Source organism: Aspergillus niger (assembly GCF_000002855.4).
Source record: "Aspergillus niger supercontig An11".
NCBI classification, from domain to species: Eukaryota; Fungi; Ascomycota; class Eurotiomycetes; order Eurotiales; family Aspergillaceae; genus Aspergillus; species Aspergillus niger.
The window spans coordinates 1,344,722-1,359,045 of record NT_166526.1 but is presented as its reverse complement, the minus strand read 5'-3'; the positions used below and the strand labels follow the sequence as shown (position 1 = coordinate 1,359,045).

Sequence of the window (14,324 nt, the reverse complement as noted above, 5' to 3'; positions counted from 1 at the left end):
GGAGAGGGGAGGTAAAAAACACAAGCCAACCCTAAATTGCTTATCTGGCTAAGAATTCTTGTCCCGGCTTGGGGTGGGGGGCGGCAGTGGCACGACCCTCGGATCTCTCGTTAGTCGTGATGGATTGGCCGATGCAGGGATCCTGACAAGGGATCCACTCCGACCCCGACCCCGATGGAGCCTGCAGGGGACTCTCTCCCCTACACGAGTATTTGAGTCGCAGTATGTCCGACTGGCGGTTGTCGTTTTTGGGGTGTTACGGTGCTTTACTCGAATCACGACCATGGATAATCCTGCGGACGAGAAGACGGCGTCGGAAGGACAATCCGCCATGGATCTGTCCACCGAAGAGAAAGGATCAGAGGAACAGTCTCCCCCCGAGGTGAAATCCAAGAAGCCGCTCTCCTTCCATCTGGCCTTCGTGGGGCTGCTATTCATGGTGTTCATCGTGTCGCTGGACACGACCACCCTGGCGGTGGCCATCCCCATTATCGCCCGCGATCTCGGAGGCACGACCCTGGAGTCCTTCTGGGCCAGCACCTGCTTTATGCTGGCCGTGTCGGTCGTGCAGCCCCTGTACTTGAGCAGCTCGGACGTGCTGGGGCGGAAGATCCCGCTGCACACCGCATACTTTCTTTTCGTCGTCGGCTCGCTCGTCTTCGCCCTGGCCCCGAACATGGCCACTGTTATCGTCGGCCGCACCATCCAAGGGCTCGGGGGCAGTGGCCTTGATGTGCTGAACGAGATCATCACTGCTGACATGACCACTATGAAAGAGCGCCCCACGTATCTCGGCCTACTGGCTATCCCCATGGCCGCCGGAGCCCTGCTCGGCCCTATTGTCGGCTCACTCTTCACTCAGTACGTGACCTGGCGCTGGATCGGCTGGATCAACCTGCCTCTCATCGGAGCCAGCTTCATTCTCACTTTCTTCTTCCTGCGCCTGCGCCCTGTCGATGGCACATTCCTCCAGAAGCTCGGTCTTATGGACCTGCTCGGGATGGCCCTGTTCGTGGCCGGCTGCGCCGCCTTCGTCCTCCCGCTCAGCTGGGCCGGGGCTCTCTATCCCTTAGGCTCCTGGCGGACCCTTCTCCCACTGATCCTCGGCCTGGTCGTCCTGGCCCTCTTCGTCGTCTACGAGCGTGCCCCCGCGCAGCCTGTCCTGCCTTACCGGCTGTTCAAATCCGCCACCGCCATCACCACCTTTCTGGGTGGCTTTCTCCACGGCCTTGTCACCTACACCCTCAACACCTACCTCCCGCTCTTCTACCAAGCCGCCTTCTACGAAACCCCCCTGCACGCTTCCGTTACTCTGCTCCCCATGAACGTCATGTCCCTGTTCTTCAGCTGCGTCTCCCCAATCTCCGTCAGTTACCTCCGCAAATACCGCGTCAATATCTGGACGGGCTGGGTGTTCCTCACGGTCGGTACTGGACTCCTCCACATCATCACCCCCACCTCATCCGTGCACTTGCGCACGGGTCTCCCCATCGTGGTCTCCCTGGGAGTCGGCGTTCTCTTTACCGTCCTTGTCCTCCCGGTGCAAGCCAGCGTCGCCAGCGTGGACGACACGGGGTTTGCTGTCGGCTTGTTGGTCTTTTTCCGGTTACTGGGCGGGTTAGTCGGTCTAGCGATCGGGTCGACAGTGTTTAGCAGTGTCTTTGCAAAGTCGATCAAGGTGTTGGGGACCCTGCCTAGTAGCCTGGCCACGCTGGAGAATAGTCAGGCCGCGGTAGGGTTTATTCCTCAGTTGAGGGATCTGAGGGGACAGGTGGGGAAGGAGGTCTTGGATCAGGTGACAGGCGTATATAGCCATTCGTTTCATGTCATTTGGATTGTCCTGATTGTCTTTGCGGGAATGGGCCTGGTGGCGTCATGTTTTACGAAGGAGGTGAGTATGGAGAAGGAGGAGTTGGGCAGGCAGCGGTTTGAGGAGTAACCTATGCAATCCTTCGTTACCGCTAGTCGAGGGATCGGGAACCCATACCCTTTAGTTGAGGGAATCGTTTCCATGGTACTCTATTGGTGCTCTATTGTGTGACTCGGACTGGAAGGATCAGGGTAGGAGTTGGGGTGAAGAATGACCGAAATGCACTCCTACTTAGGGTTAGCACGACACACGAATATAGTAGCCTAATAGATAACCAGATGGATGACAATTGGTCAGGAATGAAACCATTAGACTAAAAAGAATAGTGCCACGCTTACCTCCTAGTCAGCTCCCATTTCTGTTCTGATTCAGTCTAATGCATGGACATCTCACCTGCATCTGGCCATCTCCACCCCGACCCCGACCCCGACCCCAACTCCGCAAGTCCTTCACCAAAAGTCTCGCCTCCCTCTCCTCACTCCGACCTCTTCCATCCCACACACACACACGCCATGTCGCTACTGCGTTCCAACGGGGTGCCCAGCTCCTGCGAGCCATGCCGCAAATCCAAGATTCGATGCGACCACGCCGTCCCTTGCGGCCGATGCCGACGCAGACGCAAGCCGGCTCTGTGCGTGTACCAACCGGCCCCGATGTCCAAGCATCCGAACAGGACGGATCGCAGCTCCACCGACTCCATTTCGTGCGGCAGTGGCAGCAACATTACTGCCAGTGCCAGTCTCAGCAGTGCCTGGACGAGCCCGCTGCCTCCTCCCTCACTGGTCACTCCGCCCCTGCCCCCTGGCCATCTCCGTGACCGCTACCTTGCCGACTCGAGTCACCGCGGCACCTCGACCCCCAGCACCGGCGTCTTCGGGCCCACCAGCTACCTGTCTGTGCTGCGCGACGACATCGACGATGGCTCTTCCAGCATAGCCCTCTTCGCCAAGTCCCTGCAACAAAACACCAGCGCCATCATCGACGACAGCCAGATCCAGCTCGGTGCCGAGCTGCTCCTTATCCTGCTCGATGATTTTGCCCTATACGAACACATGGCCACGGCACGGTTCGACCACTGCCAAGGCGATCTGTTCTGCCCACCTGCCCTGCGTCTAATCCTGTCTTCCATCCGAACAATGCTGCACGAGACCATCACCGAGCCCGCCAACCCGCTCCCTTCTCTACTTACCCTCTCCCGAAGCATTTTTACCGCCTCCTCCAAACCTTTAGTCGTAGACCCCGCCATCACCCCCACAGAATATTTCTCCTGTATGCCGAACCGCTGGGAGATTATAGGGTTAGTCTTTGCGGTAATTGGCTCCAGTGCATGTCTCCTCCCGCAACACGATCTGGCTGCGTATTCCCCCCCCGAACCGTCCCCCACTTGACAGAAAGGGTCTCGCAGCCGTCTGTGTGTCAGCGAGTGAGATCTGTCTTCGGTTTTTTGACTACACCGGTGTCATTTCCGAACAGCTGTGTTGGGCGACACTGGAACATGCTTCGCTTCTTACCCTGCTTTATGGGGATTACGGTACCCCTTTCCTTTCCCTCCCAATTCCCTAGTATCCTCTTCCTAAATACCCTCTCTCCATATCCTACGTCCCCACCAATGCTAACAAAGAAACAGACTACCGCCCCTACAAATCACTCTCTGCACTCATAACCCTTCTCTTCACCCTTGGCTACCACCACCGCGATGCCACATCCAAACTCCCCTTCTTCCGCGCGGAACACCGCAAGCGCCTCGTCGTCGCCACCTACGCCATGGACAAAGGTCTCTCCACATTTCTGGGTCGTCCACCCCGCATGATCCGTCGGTATATCACCATTGACCCGCCACTGGACATAGCCTTCACAGATATCATAGCCTCGCCAGAAGTTCTCGACGCCGCAATGGCCCGCCTAGATAGCAATGGCTGGAACGCGGAGGGGGCGTATACACGGGGATCATACCCCAGAGCATGCTTCATGATGGGCGTTGTAAGGGAGGCAGTCCTAGAAGTTTCTCTGGAATCGAATATCGGGGAAGGAGAGGGGTTAGGGTTGGAGGAGAAAATTGCGTGAGATGCCTTCCCCCCAAACCACCTCTCTCTTCATCTTCTTTCAGGGATGACTTACAGAGAACTGATGGAAAATGATAATCAGAGACATCTCCACCCTCTCCACAAAAACTCGTCTTTCCCTCCCCTCATCGCTGTACCGCGTCAGCACGCCCTCGGACTTCGACCGCTGGCCCGAAACAGCCAAAGTTTGTCTCTTCCTGCACATGGATTCATTGTATAATGAGTTCATTCTCCAGCGGATCTTAGTCCAGCGGACGAGCGCCAGCACAGAGAAATTGATTGCTGTCGCCCACGAGCTGCTGGATAATTTGTTGTTGTTGATTGCCAATCGCGCTGTCGGTGGGGAAGATGGGAATTCTGTGGTTTGGATTGTATGTTTCCCTTTCTCGTTCCTCTTCTCCTACCATATTATTCCCCTGTGTTCTATTTATCTATTCCTTTCTTTCTTTCTTCCCATTTCCTACGGGGCTGTACATTCTTCTGAACTGAAGGTAAACGAATATTAACGAATAGATTTTTTAGATCTCCTCCCTCGGCCTCCCCCCTGCCGGCGTCCTGGCTATCGAACTACTGCATCAATTCCAGAACCCCGATTCCCATTTTCAGTCAGCAGGGGGATTTCCCCGCTCGGAAATCATCCAAAATCTGAGCCGCTTTGCTGCGGATCTTGAATATGTGGTGCCCAGACAGGCGGGGAACTATGATGTTTGTCAGCAGGCGAGGTCAGTGATTAGGCATATCCTTGATCGGGTATTGGGGGGAAGGGGGCCGGTTGCGGAGGCCGGGGAGAAGGTGGGGGCGGGGGAGGAGGTGGAGGATGGGAATGGTAGGGGGGATGTGGGAGGGGGAGGGCCAGGACCAGGGTTTGTGGCAGGGGATTGGATGTCGTGGGATTTTAATGCCTGGATGGATGAGGATTCGGATTTGGTCAGGTGGTTGCATAGTTTTGAGTAGTTGATATCTTCTGGTAAATGGATTGGGGTTAGGATTTGAGTAAGAGTGGGATGGGATACGGTGAGGTGAAGGGAGGCAATAAAGGAAAGGGCGTGTACATAGTCTATAGATAACCAGTTGAGATGTAGCATCGGATAAGACTGGTGAGTAAGGGTATATTGTATGTTATGGCTTTGAAGTCAACTCACTGTTATCACATTTTACATGTTCTCTTAAGCGCAGGAATTGTTTTCAGCGACCTACAAAGGGTTCAAGGAGGACTTCGAGAAGAAGAAGCAAAGGGGCCAAACCTCGAAGTTTCACAGGAATATCATATTAGCGGCAAATGATCTAGCTGAGGCATATATAGCGCTTGGGGGTCCAGACTACGAGGCTCCGGCCTTGGAATACTAGTGATGGGCGTTATACGACCTAGACAAGTACGCTGGCACCCAGACCCCAATATCATATCGCTCGTGTGCAACTCAAGCAAGGAAACCTATCCGAAGAAGAATTTTGAGGAAGCCGAGTGGTTGATTTTGGGTGCCTATAAGCACTTCTCTTTTTATGGTTCTAGATAGTGGGACAAGGAAGAAGTGGATGAAGCCGCAACAGAATTGCATGGCTGTCTTGATTGGTGGGAATCCGTACTGCGATACGCAGAACTATTACTAGATTAGCAGCACCATGGTCGAAAGATCTGCGATGACAATCAAGGCTATGGATTTGTTGATCAATCACTGGGCCAGGATTAACACTAAGTAGACTGAATGTGAGAATATGATAAAAGAGAGATGAAAGGCATTCAAGAGCGGATACGGTGTTGACACAGCCATTGCGATCATGCAAATAACAGACCCCGGACTAGAAAACCGCAGCTGGAAAATTCCGGTTCCTGACTATGATAATGATGGCTTCAGATACGGCCAAAGCAGCCACTTGGTAGAAAATTCTAGTTTGTTAGTTGTAAATGGAATTTCAATCTAGTCATAGCACACTCTAGTCGTACATGAATATGTCCATGGGCGAAGATTTAGGTTGAGATTGCCTTATACTGCACCCGGTCTCAGTACTAAAGTCGGTCGCCTGAATCCTCACTCAAGAATATATTCTTACCCGTGCACAGTTGATTAAACCCCCATGATGACCTCAGGCTTGCTCACCCAGCAGAGGATCATAGAAATAGCGCCACAATTTGCAGCAGCATAGCTGAATTGGGTTTCCAGTTTGTTTATAGAATGGATGATTCGTAGTAGTAGGACTCCAAACTAGTGGCAGTAGAGGGCGAGCTGCGTGAAGTTGTTTTGAGGGCTGTCTTGAACCTCTGACCGCACTAACCCAGTTCAGGCTAGTGTATCTCGTGACACGAACCGTTTCCAAAACAGCCGGGGTGTTGCGTGACTGGTCTCAGCAGCCAGCCGGAATCTCCGACGGGAGCGAGGGAGAGACAGCATTGCTTGTCCGGGTCTCGGCCATCAGAGGTCGAGCTCATCGAGCTATCCTTTTCATCGCGTTTGACCCATTCAAGTCTCTGGTAGACGAGGTCGTCTCGATGCCATCTCACAAGCGCGCCCTTTTTACCTCACCTCACATTCACCAACCGATGCTCCGCCTCTTCACTACCCTGTCTCCCGGGCGCTGATATCAACTGTCTTTCCCAGCTCATCTCTCACATTACCCTCCATCTCACACGTTATCAAAATGCCTCACGCCACAGAGCCTCCCGCGCCCGACGCGGAGGATACCGCCTTTGAGAATGTGATGCGACAGATGAACGGCCCCTTCGGGGAAGGCGACATGTCGTTTGACTTCCTCTCCCGCGACTTGGAACCCGGCGAAAAGGCAGACGACGCGGTAGACTACGAAGATTTCGATGACGACGAGCTACCCGAAGAAGAAGAGCGAACCGGGCCGCCCGCTGACAACGGAGTCGGGGATCACGAAGACGACGCAGATAAAGGCTTGTTTGAAGCGGAGGAGGATGATCTTTTCGGTGGCCACGAGGAGGAAACTCAGCAACCACCGCGTGATGAACTGGACGACCTATTCGGCGATGGCCCCTCTTCTCCCCCAGCAGACCATGCCGACCCAACACGAGATTTGTTCTTCGAGGAGGAGGGAGAGGGCGAGAAGCCAACAGTGGCTCCCGAGCCTGTCGAACCTGCGCCCGCGCAACCCGAACCCATGCCGATGGACGAAGACGAGGACGAACCTATGCAGGAAGACGAGGCGTTGAGTCCGACCGCGGAGGATATGGATCCAGCTTCTCTTCGCGCCTGGAAGCTCCAGCAGGCTCTGTTCGCTATGTCGTCTTATGGTCCGGAAAACGTGCCTGCGCCGCCAGAGAATGTCGAGGAGCTGTTGCAGTCGTTATTCCCCATGTTCGATAAGAATGCTCTTCCGCGTTTCCTTGAGTTGATTCCCCACAAGAAGGCCTTCTTTGTTGGAAAGCAGCCCCTCAAGCCCCCGAAGCCGGTCATCCCTAACAAAGTGAACATCGAATTAGCTCACGACCAAGAGCGATCGTTCAAGTCTGGAGGCCAGACGCTTAAACGTTCGCTGGAGTCGGAGCATTCTGGCGTGGTTCCTGTCTTGGAGGCGGCCCAAGAGGAGGAACAGGAGATCAAGGAAGAGTTTGATCAGGACACGGATACGGAGGAGGTGCTTCCTGGGGGGATTACCCATCATGACCTTCGCGTTGTCTGTGCCGACTGGGATGTGAGGGATGACTTCTCCATTCTGGATGTTGAGGAGGCGGAGGTCAAGGAGGCGGATGTTGACATGGAAGACGACTGGCTTCTCGAAACCACCCGCCCGGCGAAGAAACGGAAACTTGGAAGAGATCCGCTTGAAATTGTCGCCTTGTCCCATATCGATGTACCAGTGATTGATGACCCGCAACAAGCCACTTCCCGCATCGCTCAAAAGGTCACAGTTGACATGAACGATCCTCATATTCTCCTTGACGAGCGAGGCGCAGAGGCTGCGGCGCAGAAGCCAAAGGCGCTGGGTGCTCTCAAGCGTGACGAGTTGGATGCCAGTGTCACAAAACGCCTGACTTCGCGCTACAACATCTCGAACGATCAGGCATACGATATGCTTAAGCAGAACCACCAGAACAAGGTTCGGAGTACCCTGGGCAACGTTACCCTGGAGCACAGTATGCCTGCCCTGCGTCTGCAATGGCCTTACTACAAGACCGAGCTGTCCAAGGCCGAGGCGCGTTCCTACCATCGCCCTGCTCTCTCTTTCCGGCCTGGACAGACCTGTTGGTTCAAGAACCCGGCTTATATCAAACGAAAGCACCAAAAGGGCAAGGACGTCAAGCAACTCTACGATTCTACAAAATCTCTCTCTTTGGCTGACAACTCCAACGTTCTGCTGGTGGAATACTCCGAAGAGGTTCCACTTGTGCTGTCTAATTTCGGTATGTCAAATCGGATCATCAACTACTATCGGAGAAAGAGCATGGAAGACCCCACTCGCCCCAAGGCCGAAATTGGCGAAACCGCGGTTCTTCTCCCCCAGGACAAGAGCCCCTTCTCGATCTTCGGACACGTGGATCCTGGCGAGGTGACTCCGGCCATCTCTAATTCCATGTATCGTGCCCCATTGTTTGTGCACGAAGCCAAGAAGACCGACTTTTTGATCGTGCGTAGCAGTACTGGCTCTGGTGGCAGCGATTATTACATCCGTAACATAGAAAACCTCTATGTTGCCGGTCAGCAGTTCCCGTCGGTGGACATCCCTGGACCCCATTCGCGAAAGGTCACAACGGTGGCCAAGAACCGGATGAAGATGCTGGTATACCGCCTGTTGAAAAAGAGCCCAGACCTTCGGCTCTCTATCAGCGACGTCACCGCGCACATCCCAGGAACTAGCGATATGCAAAATCGACAGAAAGTCAAGGATTTCCTCCAGCACGACAAAGACTCCAAGTACTGGGTGCCAATGGAACCTGTGCCGGAGCAAGACGTGATTCGATCATGGGTCCAACCCGAGGACGTTTGTCTGCTGGAATCTATGCAGGTCGGCCAGCAACATCTGCACGACACTGGTTTCGGCAATGATGCTGAGAAAACCGGCAACGAAGGCGAGAAAAAGGAACGGGAAGACGAAGACAGAGATAACGATGAGGAGGGAGAGAGCTTCGAGCAACAAATGGCACCTTGGAAGGCAACCCGCAATTTCCTTCTCGCATCGCAGGGCAAAGCAATGCTCAAGCTACACGGAGAAGGTGACCCTACAGGACGTGGCGAAGGCTTCAGTTTTATCAAGACGTCGATGAAGGGCGGCTTCAAGGCGGTTGGCGAGAGTGTGGAAGATAAGCTCGATGCCCAGCGGCTCAAGGAGCTTGGAGGCCACAGTTACAATGTTGCCCGGCAGCAGAAGTCATATGAAACGTCCATCCGACGTATCTGGGATTCCCAGAAGGCGTCTCTGTCTTCAACAGTCGAACACTCCGACGATGAGAGCGACATTGACCGCGAAGAAGAGGAGGAGTTCGGCAAGCCTACTCCGCGATCCGAGGCTCCCACTCCGGCTCCTTTCCGCCGTGACGACGAGACAATGAGTCAGTTCAGCAGAATGAGCATGCCCGCCGACCAGAAAGGAAAGGTTCTGCGTATTATGCGGACGTTCAGGGATGAAAAGGGCGAGCTCTACCAGAAGGAACATATGGTCTGGGATCCCCGGGTTATCCGCCACTACATCCAGCATCGGCATCGGGTCGAGGCACTCACCACCAAGTAAGCGCACCCCATCCACCTCTAACATCTACCAAACTAACCATCCTTCCCAGACTTGAATCACTTCAGCCAACGGGCGACAAGGAGATCGACGCTCGTAACAAGAAGCTGTACGTCCAAAATCTATCAACCACTAACATCCTCCTCCACCCCCTACACCCTTCCCCAAAGACCAACTCACAATCTAACCCCCCACAGCCTGGAAGCCGAACTCAGCCGTCTCAACCGCAACAAAGAACGACGCTTCGCCCGCGAGAAGCAGAAGGGCGCAGCCCGCGCATCTGCAGGAGACTCCCCCGCCGATGGCGGCAAATCCGCCGGGACGCAACGGAAGTGTGCCAACTGCGGCCAAGTCGGCCACATCAAGACAAACAAAAAGTGCGTATGCCATAAACCAGGTCCCTCCTTTGGATTTCCAAACAACCCTTCAGATTTCGATCTCCCCTTCTTTACCAATCCGTAGTCCTTTCCAAGGATCCCGTACTGTCAGGTTCGGCTTCATAATCTCCTGGTGCTAGCCCTTCTCAGCCCAGGTCGAGGTCCCGCCGACTACTATGGCCCGAAAGACAGAGGACTATTCCCTTACCCTACCCCCATACCTCCCTCTATCTCGCATACCCCCTTCCCCTCAACTTACCAGCAGTTCCTCCCATTCCCCACGCTGCAAGGATTGATCTTTTCATGCAACACATGCATTTGGCACAAAAGCGCAAACAAAACACAAATCATACAAAGAACAACAACAAAAAAAGACACAAAGAAAGAAAGAAGCAGCGCGCTAACCAACTTCCACCATTTTCTTCTCGCTCACAGACTCTGTCCTCTTCTCAACGGTACCATGAAACCCGAAGACCGCGTCACCGATTCCGCTTTCGCGATGGGCGCTCCGCCTGCGCTGTGATTCATTCAAATCACATTATTTCCGCAAAAGACCTTTCCACCTCCTTTACGATCTATCTATCCTATCCTCTCTCCTCTTCCCCCTTTGGCTGCCGCCATCCGCAATAAGTACACGTACGCAGGGGTACCTCCTCTCGCCGTACCGCTTTAATTCGTATCTTACTACTCTTCATCCCTCTCTCGTGATACCCTACCTTTTTCTCGATGTCAACATGTCTACATATCGACTCACGCCTGCGTCTCTTTTCGCTGGTATACCTGATTTCGCCTTCCAAGGTAAACCGAATGCTTCGATATATGTGGGTGTTAGAATTACTGCTTCTTTTTTCAAGTTCATACTTCTTTATTTTTGCTTTTCCTCTTTGCAGTATTGCATTGGGTGGATTATTGAGGGTCACTTCTGACAGACTGAAACTTACATCTGGAGTTTTAAGGCGAGGGGGCCGGATGTTGGATGTGTTCTATGATGTCTGAGTTATGAAAAATGGAAGATACCTTGCTGTTTCTTTTCTAAGAATAATCATTGGCACTCGGCTTTGCAGTGAATGATACCACGTGCATCTGTCTTGCGAGATAATCGATAGTATGTCATAGCCAGACAAGTGTGTTCCGTATGGATAGAAAAGTAAGACTCTGGTAACAATGAGAGACAAGAATAGGTCGCTCAAAATACATGTTGCGTTAAGACAAGGTACACAAAGATCAAAAAGACAGCCAAGCAGCTGCTCTCTATCCGTACAAGTCCGATAGATGGCCTCGTGCCAGCAGTCCTCGTCCGCGATCCGGGGCCAATGCCATCGCAACGGCATGGGGTCGGCGATAGGTATATCCCAGGAATGCACCCCTCTTGCGCATCTCCAGGACCGTCATGCGTAGTTTGCGGTCTCGCAGCAACTTGTCCCGGGGTCGCTTCTTATCTCTCCCCTTGCGGCGGTTCTTCGGCGGCAGTTTGCTTGCGGGACTCAGCAGGCTATCGATCTCCTGATATTGGGGTGGCTCTCCCCTATCCTGGTGGCACTCACCTCGCTCATCTGCTTCGCTGGAGCGTTCAGCATGCTCTGCGTCTGAGGCCGCAGAGACCTCGTCGTGACCATGCTCATATCCCGCGTCATCGAAGTACCGGGTGTCCTCCCAGCCTTTGACTTTGGGGATGAACGGGGGCATTGACTGGTGGATTTCATTCCAGTTGATACAACTAAAAAAAGGATGGTTCTTAATGTCTCTAGCGTCGTTGGGATAGACATAGAATCCGCGGTAGGTTTTATTGCGAGGGTCCATGTTGTAGAGGGGATGCTTGGCTGCCAGGCGAAATGTGACCGAGTCATTCACGCGATACTTGCTGGAGGACAGGCGGTGTTCCTTCTCCTGGAGAAGTTGGTTTATCAGGTCGATTGCTTCAGCGGAGATGAGTTTATCGGGTGGCCGGTTCGGAAAATGTAGGGTCTGGAGATGATGCTTCAAGTACTCAGTCATGCCTCGCCTGCACATAACAAACGGCGAGGTGCTTACATGAATTTTCAACTTCGTCTTCTGGCGATCATCCGAAGCAAAAGGAGTGAAGCCATACAAGCACTGGTGCTGAGATCAATATCTGTAACCTTCATAGCTATCGGGAATGTCTTACCTCGTACAGGATAATGCCAATACTCCACCAGTCGCATCGCCCGTCGTACAGCTCTCCGCGAACCACTTCAGGCGCCATATACTGGTTCGTTCCTACAATGCTCCCAGCTAACCGCCGTTTCTGGGTTCGGTCGCGCCATCCCAAGAGGCCAGCAGTGGGGGGTGTCCACTCGGAGTCATTGACCGGTTCTGGATCCAGCACACTGGGAGACTCCGCGATGCGTTTCGCCTCGGTCTGATCGAGGGCATCACCATCTACCCGGATCCCAAGCCGCTTGAGGAGAGTGTGGCGGTGATCATTGTAGTAGACCTGATCGTGTGCCCAGTGTCCATCAAAGGCCAGACCAAAGTCCGAGATCTTCAGGTGACCAGAGGCTGAGATGAGAAAGTTGTCCGGCTTGACATCACGATGGATCCAGCACAGTCGATGAGCCTCTTCAATGCAGAGGATCATCTCAGCAATGTACCATCGCGCAATTGCCTCGGGCAAGACGTTCCGACGCATCAGCAGGCCAAGAAAATCACCGCCCACCATATAGTCCATGATGAGGTAAAGGTGATCTCGATCCTGGAAACTAGCGATCAAGGGTACAACCCAGCGAGACTTGGCCGATGCCACCAGGAAGTCTCTTTCGGCTCGCAAGTGACCTTCCTGGCTGTTGCGAATCATCGCCGACTTGCGAATGACTTTCATCGCGAAGACATCCTTCTTCACGCCAGTCATAATCTTACGTCGGTTGCTCTTCGCTCCGTCACTTACAGACCGGAGAAAATCCAGCGCATGTGATTGAGTGTTTATGGCTTCATTCTTCCAGCGCAAGAGCTTGTCTTCTGCATCGCCATCTGAGCATGTCTCCTCTGCTTTCCTTTCCTTCACGAGGCGTACGACCCCAAAGCTGCCCCGGCCAAGCACTTTGATGACCTCAAACCCAGCTAGGGACACAGTCGTATCATGGTTACCGCCACCATGGGATCGACTCTTGAGGATGCGACATTGGCGGAGGTAATGGTGCTCCTGGGTGATCCAGTTTGCCCAGATGCGAGCTCGTTCTTCGGGGCTCAGTGGCAATCCATACATATATTGTTCCAACTCCTGACGACGCTGTGAGCGAGGATTCGTTCCGCAAAATACGGAGTTAAAGTAGGTCTCGAAGAAAACCTTGGCATTGGCAGCAGCTTCGACTGTCACAATCGACGGCGATGTTCCTGACACTTCGGTCGAGCTGGAAGCTTCTTCTGCCGATTGAGGTGGGAGAGAAGTACATGGTGAAGCTTTGGCTGAACCGCCCAGGGCTTGTTTGGAAACCCGTGAAGGGTCCTCGGAAGTGGGAGGTGTCGACCGTGTGTCCAACGGAGATACACTACTTATGGGAGATATCGATGGATTTGAGCTGTCGTTAGGGCTCTCACTTGGTCTGCTTGGGCCTGGCGAGGAAGCTGGGAAATGCACGGGTGTTATGTTAAGCGGCGAACGAAGGTGCGAGCGACGGATGACAGTGGGATTACCAAATGTCGTGGAGAGTTTCGTCGACACCATACTAGTCAAGACAGCAGGCGTTGACTTGCTTCGTTTCACCGCGGCTACTGAACTGCTCTGTAGTTCACGCGTCTCTGACTTTCGTAGCTGATCAGCAGCCACGGATTGTTCTGGAGAGACGGCCTGCCTCGGAGTTTCAGATGCCATGAATGTCTCGGGCATCGGAGTAGTACAGCCGTGAGTGATGCAAGTTAGCAGGGGGCCCGCATGTCCTTGCTCTTCTTCCATGGCGGTGCTGCTAGATGGAGCTCGGTTGTCGGCTGGGAGGGAATGAAAAGACTGTGATGGGTTGCTATCACTGGAGGGTTTCTGCGGAACAGTCGTCTCCCGCGTGGTCATTGTTTTCAGCGCTAGACACCTAGTTAGCCCTGCGAGTGTCTATGTCACCATAATCCACAGCCCTACCACCACTAGGGCCTCGAAGGCCCAGTAAAGAAAGGATCCTGGAGCTCCGTTGCTTAATGCGATCCCGGATGCTGTTGCTCTTTCGTTGGACTGCCTGAGATTCCGCATCGGCTGAGACGGTTGAGGCGCTCCCGTAGAGTTCCATAGTAGTCTCTACGATGAGGTCCGGGTGTGGTGGGTTTCCACAGGGCGTGGTCGACATGGGCTCAAGCATGGAATGGACAATCATTGCGGTGGACGATTAA

General features: G+C 53.7%; 4 protein-coding genes across 4 annotated transcripts; 2 read left to right on the top strand and 2 right to left on the bottom strand.

Annotated features, from left to right (window-relative positions):
* Positions 1–283: 283 nt before the first annotated feature.
* On the top strand, positions 284–1,939 carry An11g05550 (uncharacterized protein; the record flags this gene model as incomplete). The annotated part of the gene is made up of 1 exon (XM_001394504.1): positions 284–1,939. The coding sequence occupies one exon, from the start codon at positions 284–286 to the stop codon at positions 1,937–1,939; it is 1,656 nt and encodes a 551-aa protein (XP_001394541.1).
* Positions 1,940–2,388: 449 nt separating this feature from the next.
* On the bottom strand, positions 2,389–3,735 carry An11g05540 (hypothetical protein; the record flags this gene model as incomplete). Its single annotated transcript, XM_059750283.1, has 7 exons — positions 2,389–2,634; positions 2,695–2,910; positions 2,972–3,009; positions 3,095–3,223; positions 3,325–3,465; positions 3,535–3,627; positions 3,672–3,735. 7 exons carry the CDS (start codon positions 3,733–3,735, stop codon positions 2,389–2,391), a joined length of 927 nt encoding a protein of 308 aa, XP_059601607.1.
* Positions 3,736–6,567: 2,832 nt separating this feature from the next.
* Positions 6,568–10,077, top strand: An11g05530 (uncharacterized protein; the record flags this gene model as incomplete). The annotated part of the gene is made up of 4 exons (XM_059750282.1): positions 6,568–9,421; positions 9,479–9,614; positions 9,668–9,724; positions 9,813–10,077. The coding sequence occupies 4 exons, from the start codon at positions 6,568–6,570 to the stop codon at positions 10,075–10,077; spliced, it is 3,312 nt and encodes a 1,103-aa protein (XP_059601606.1).
* Positions 10,078–11,243: 1,166 nt separating this feature from the next.
* On the bottom strand, positions 11,244–13,902 carry An11g05520 (uncharacterized protein; the record flags this gene model as incomplete). The annotated part of the gene is made up of 5 exons (XM_059750281.1): positions 11,244–11,736; positions 11,851–11,969; positions 12,024–12,086; positions 12,139–12,864; positions 13,015–13,902. 5 exons carry the CDS (start codon positions 13,900–13,902, stop codon positions 11,244–11,246), a joined length of 2,289 nt encoding a protein of 762 aa, XP_059601605.1.
* Positions 13,903–14,324: the final 422 nt, after the last annotated feature.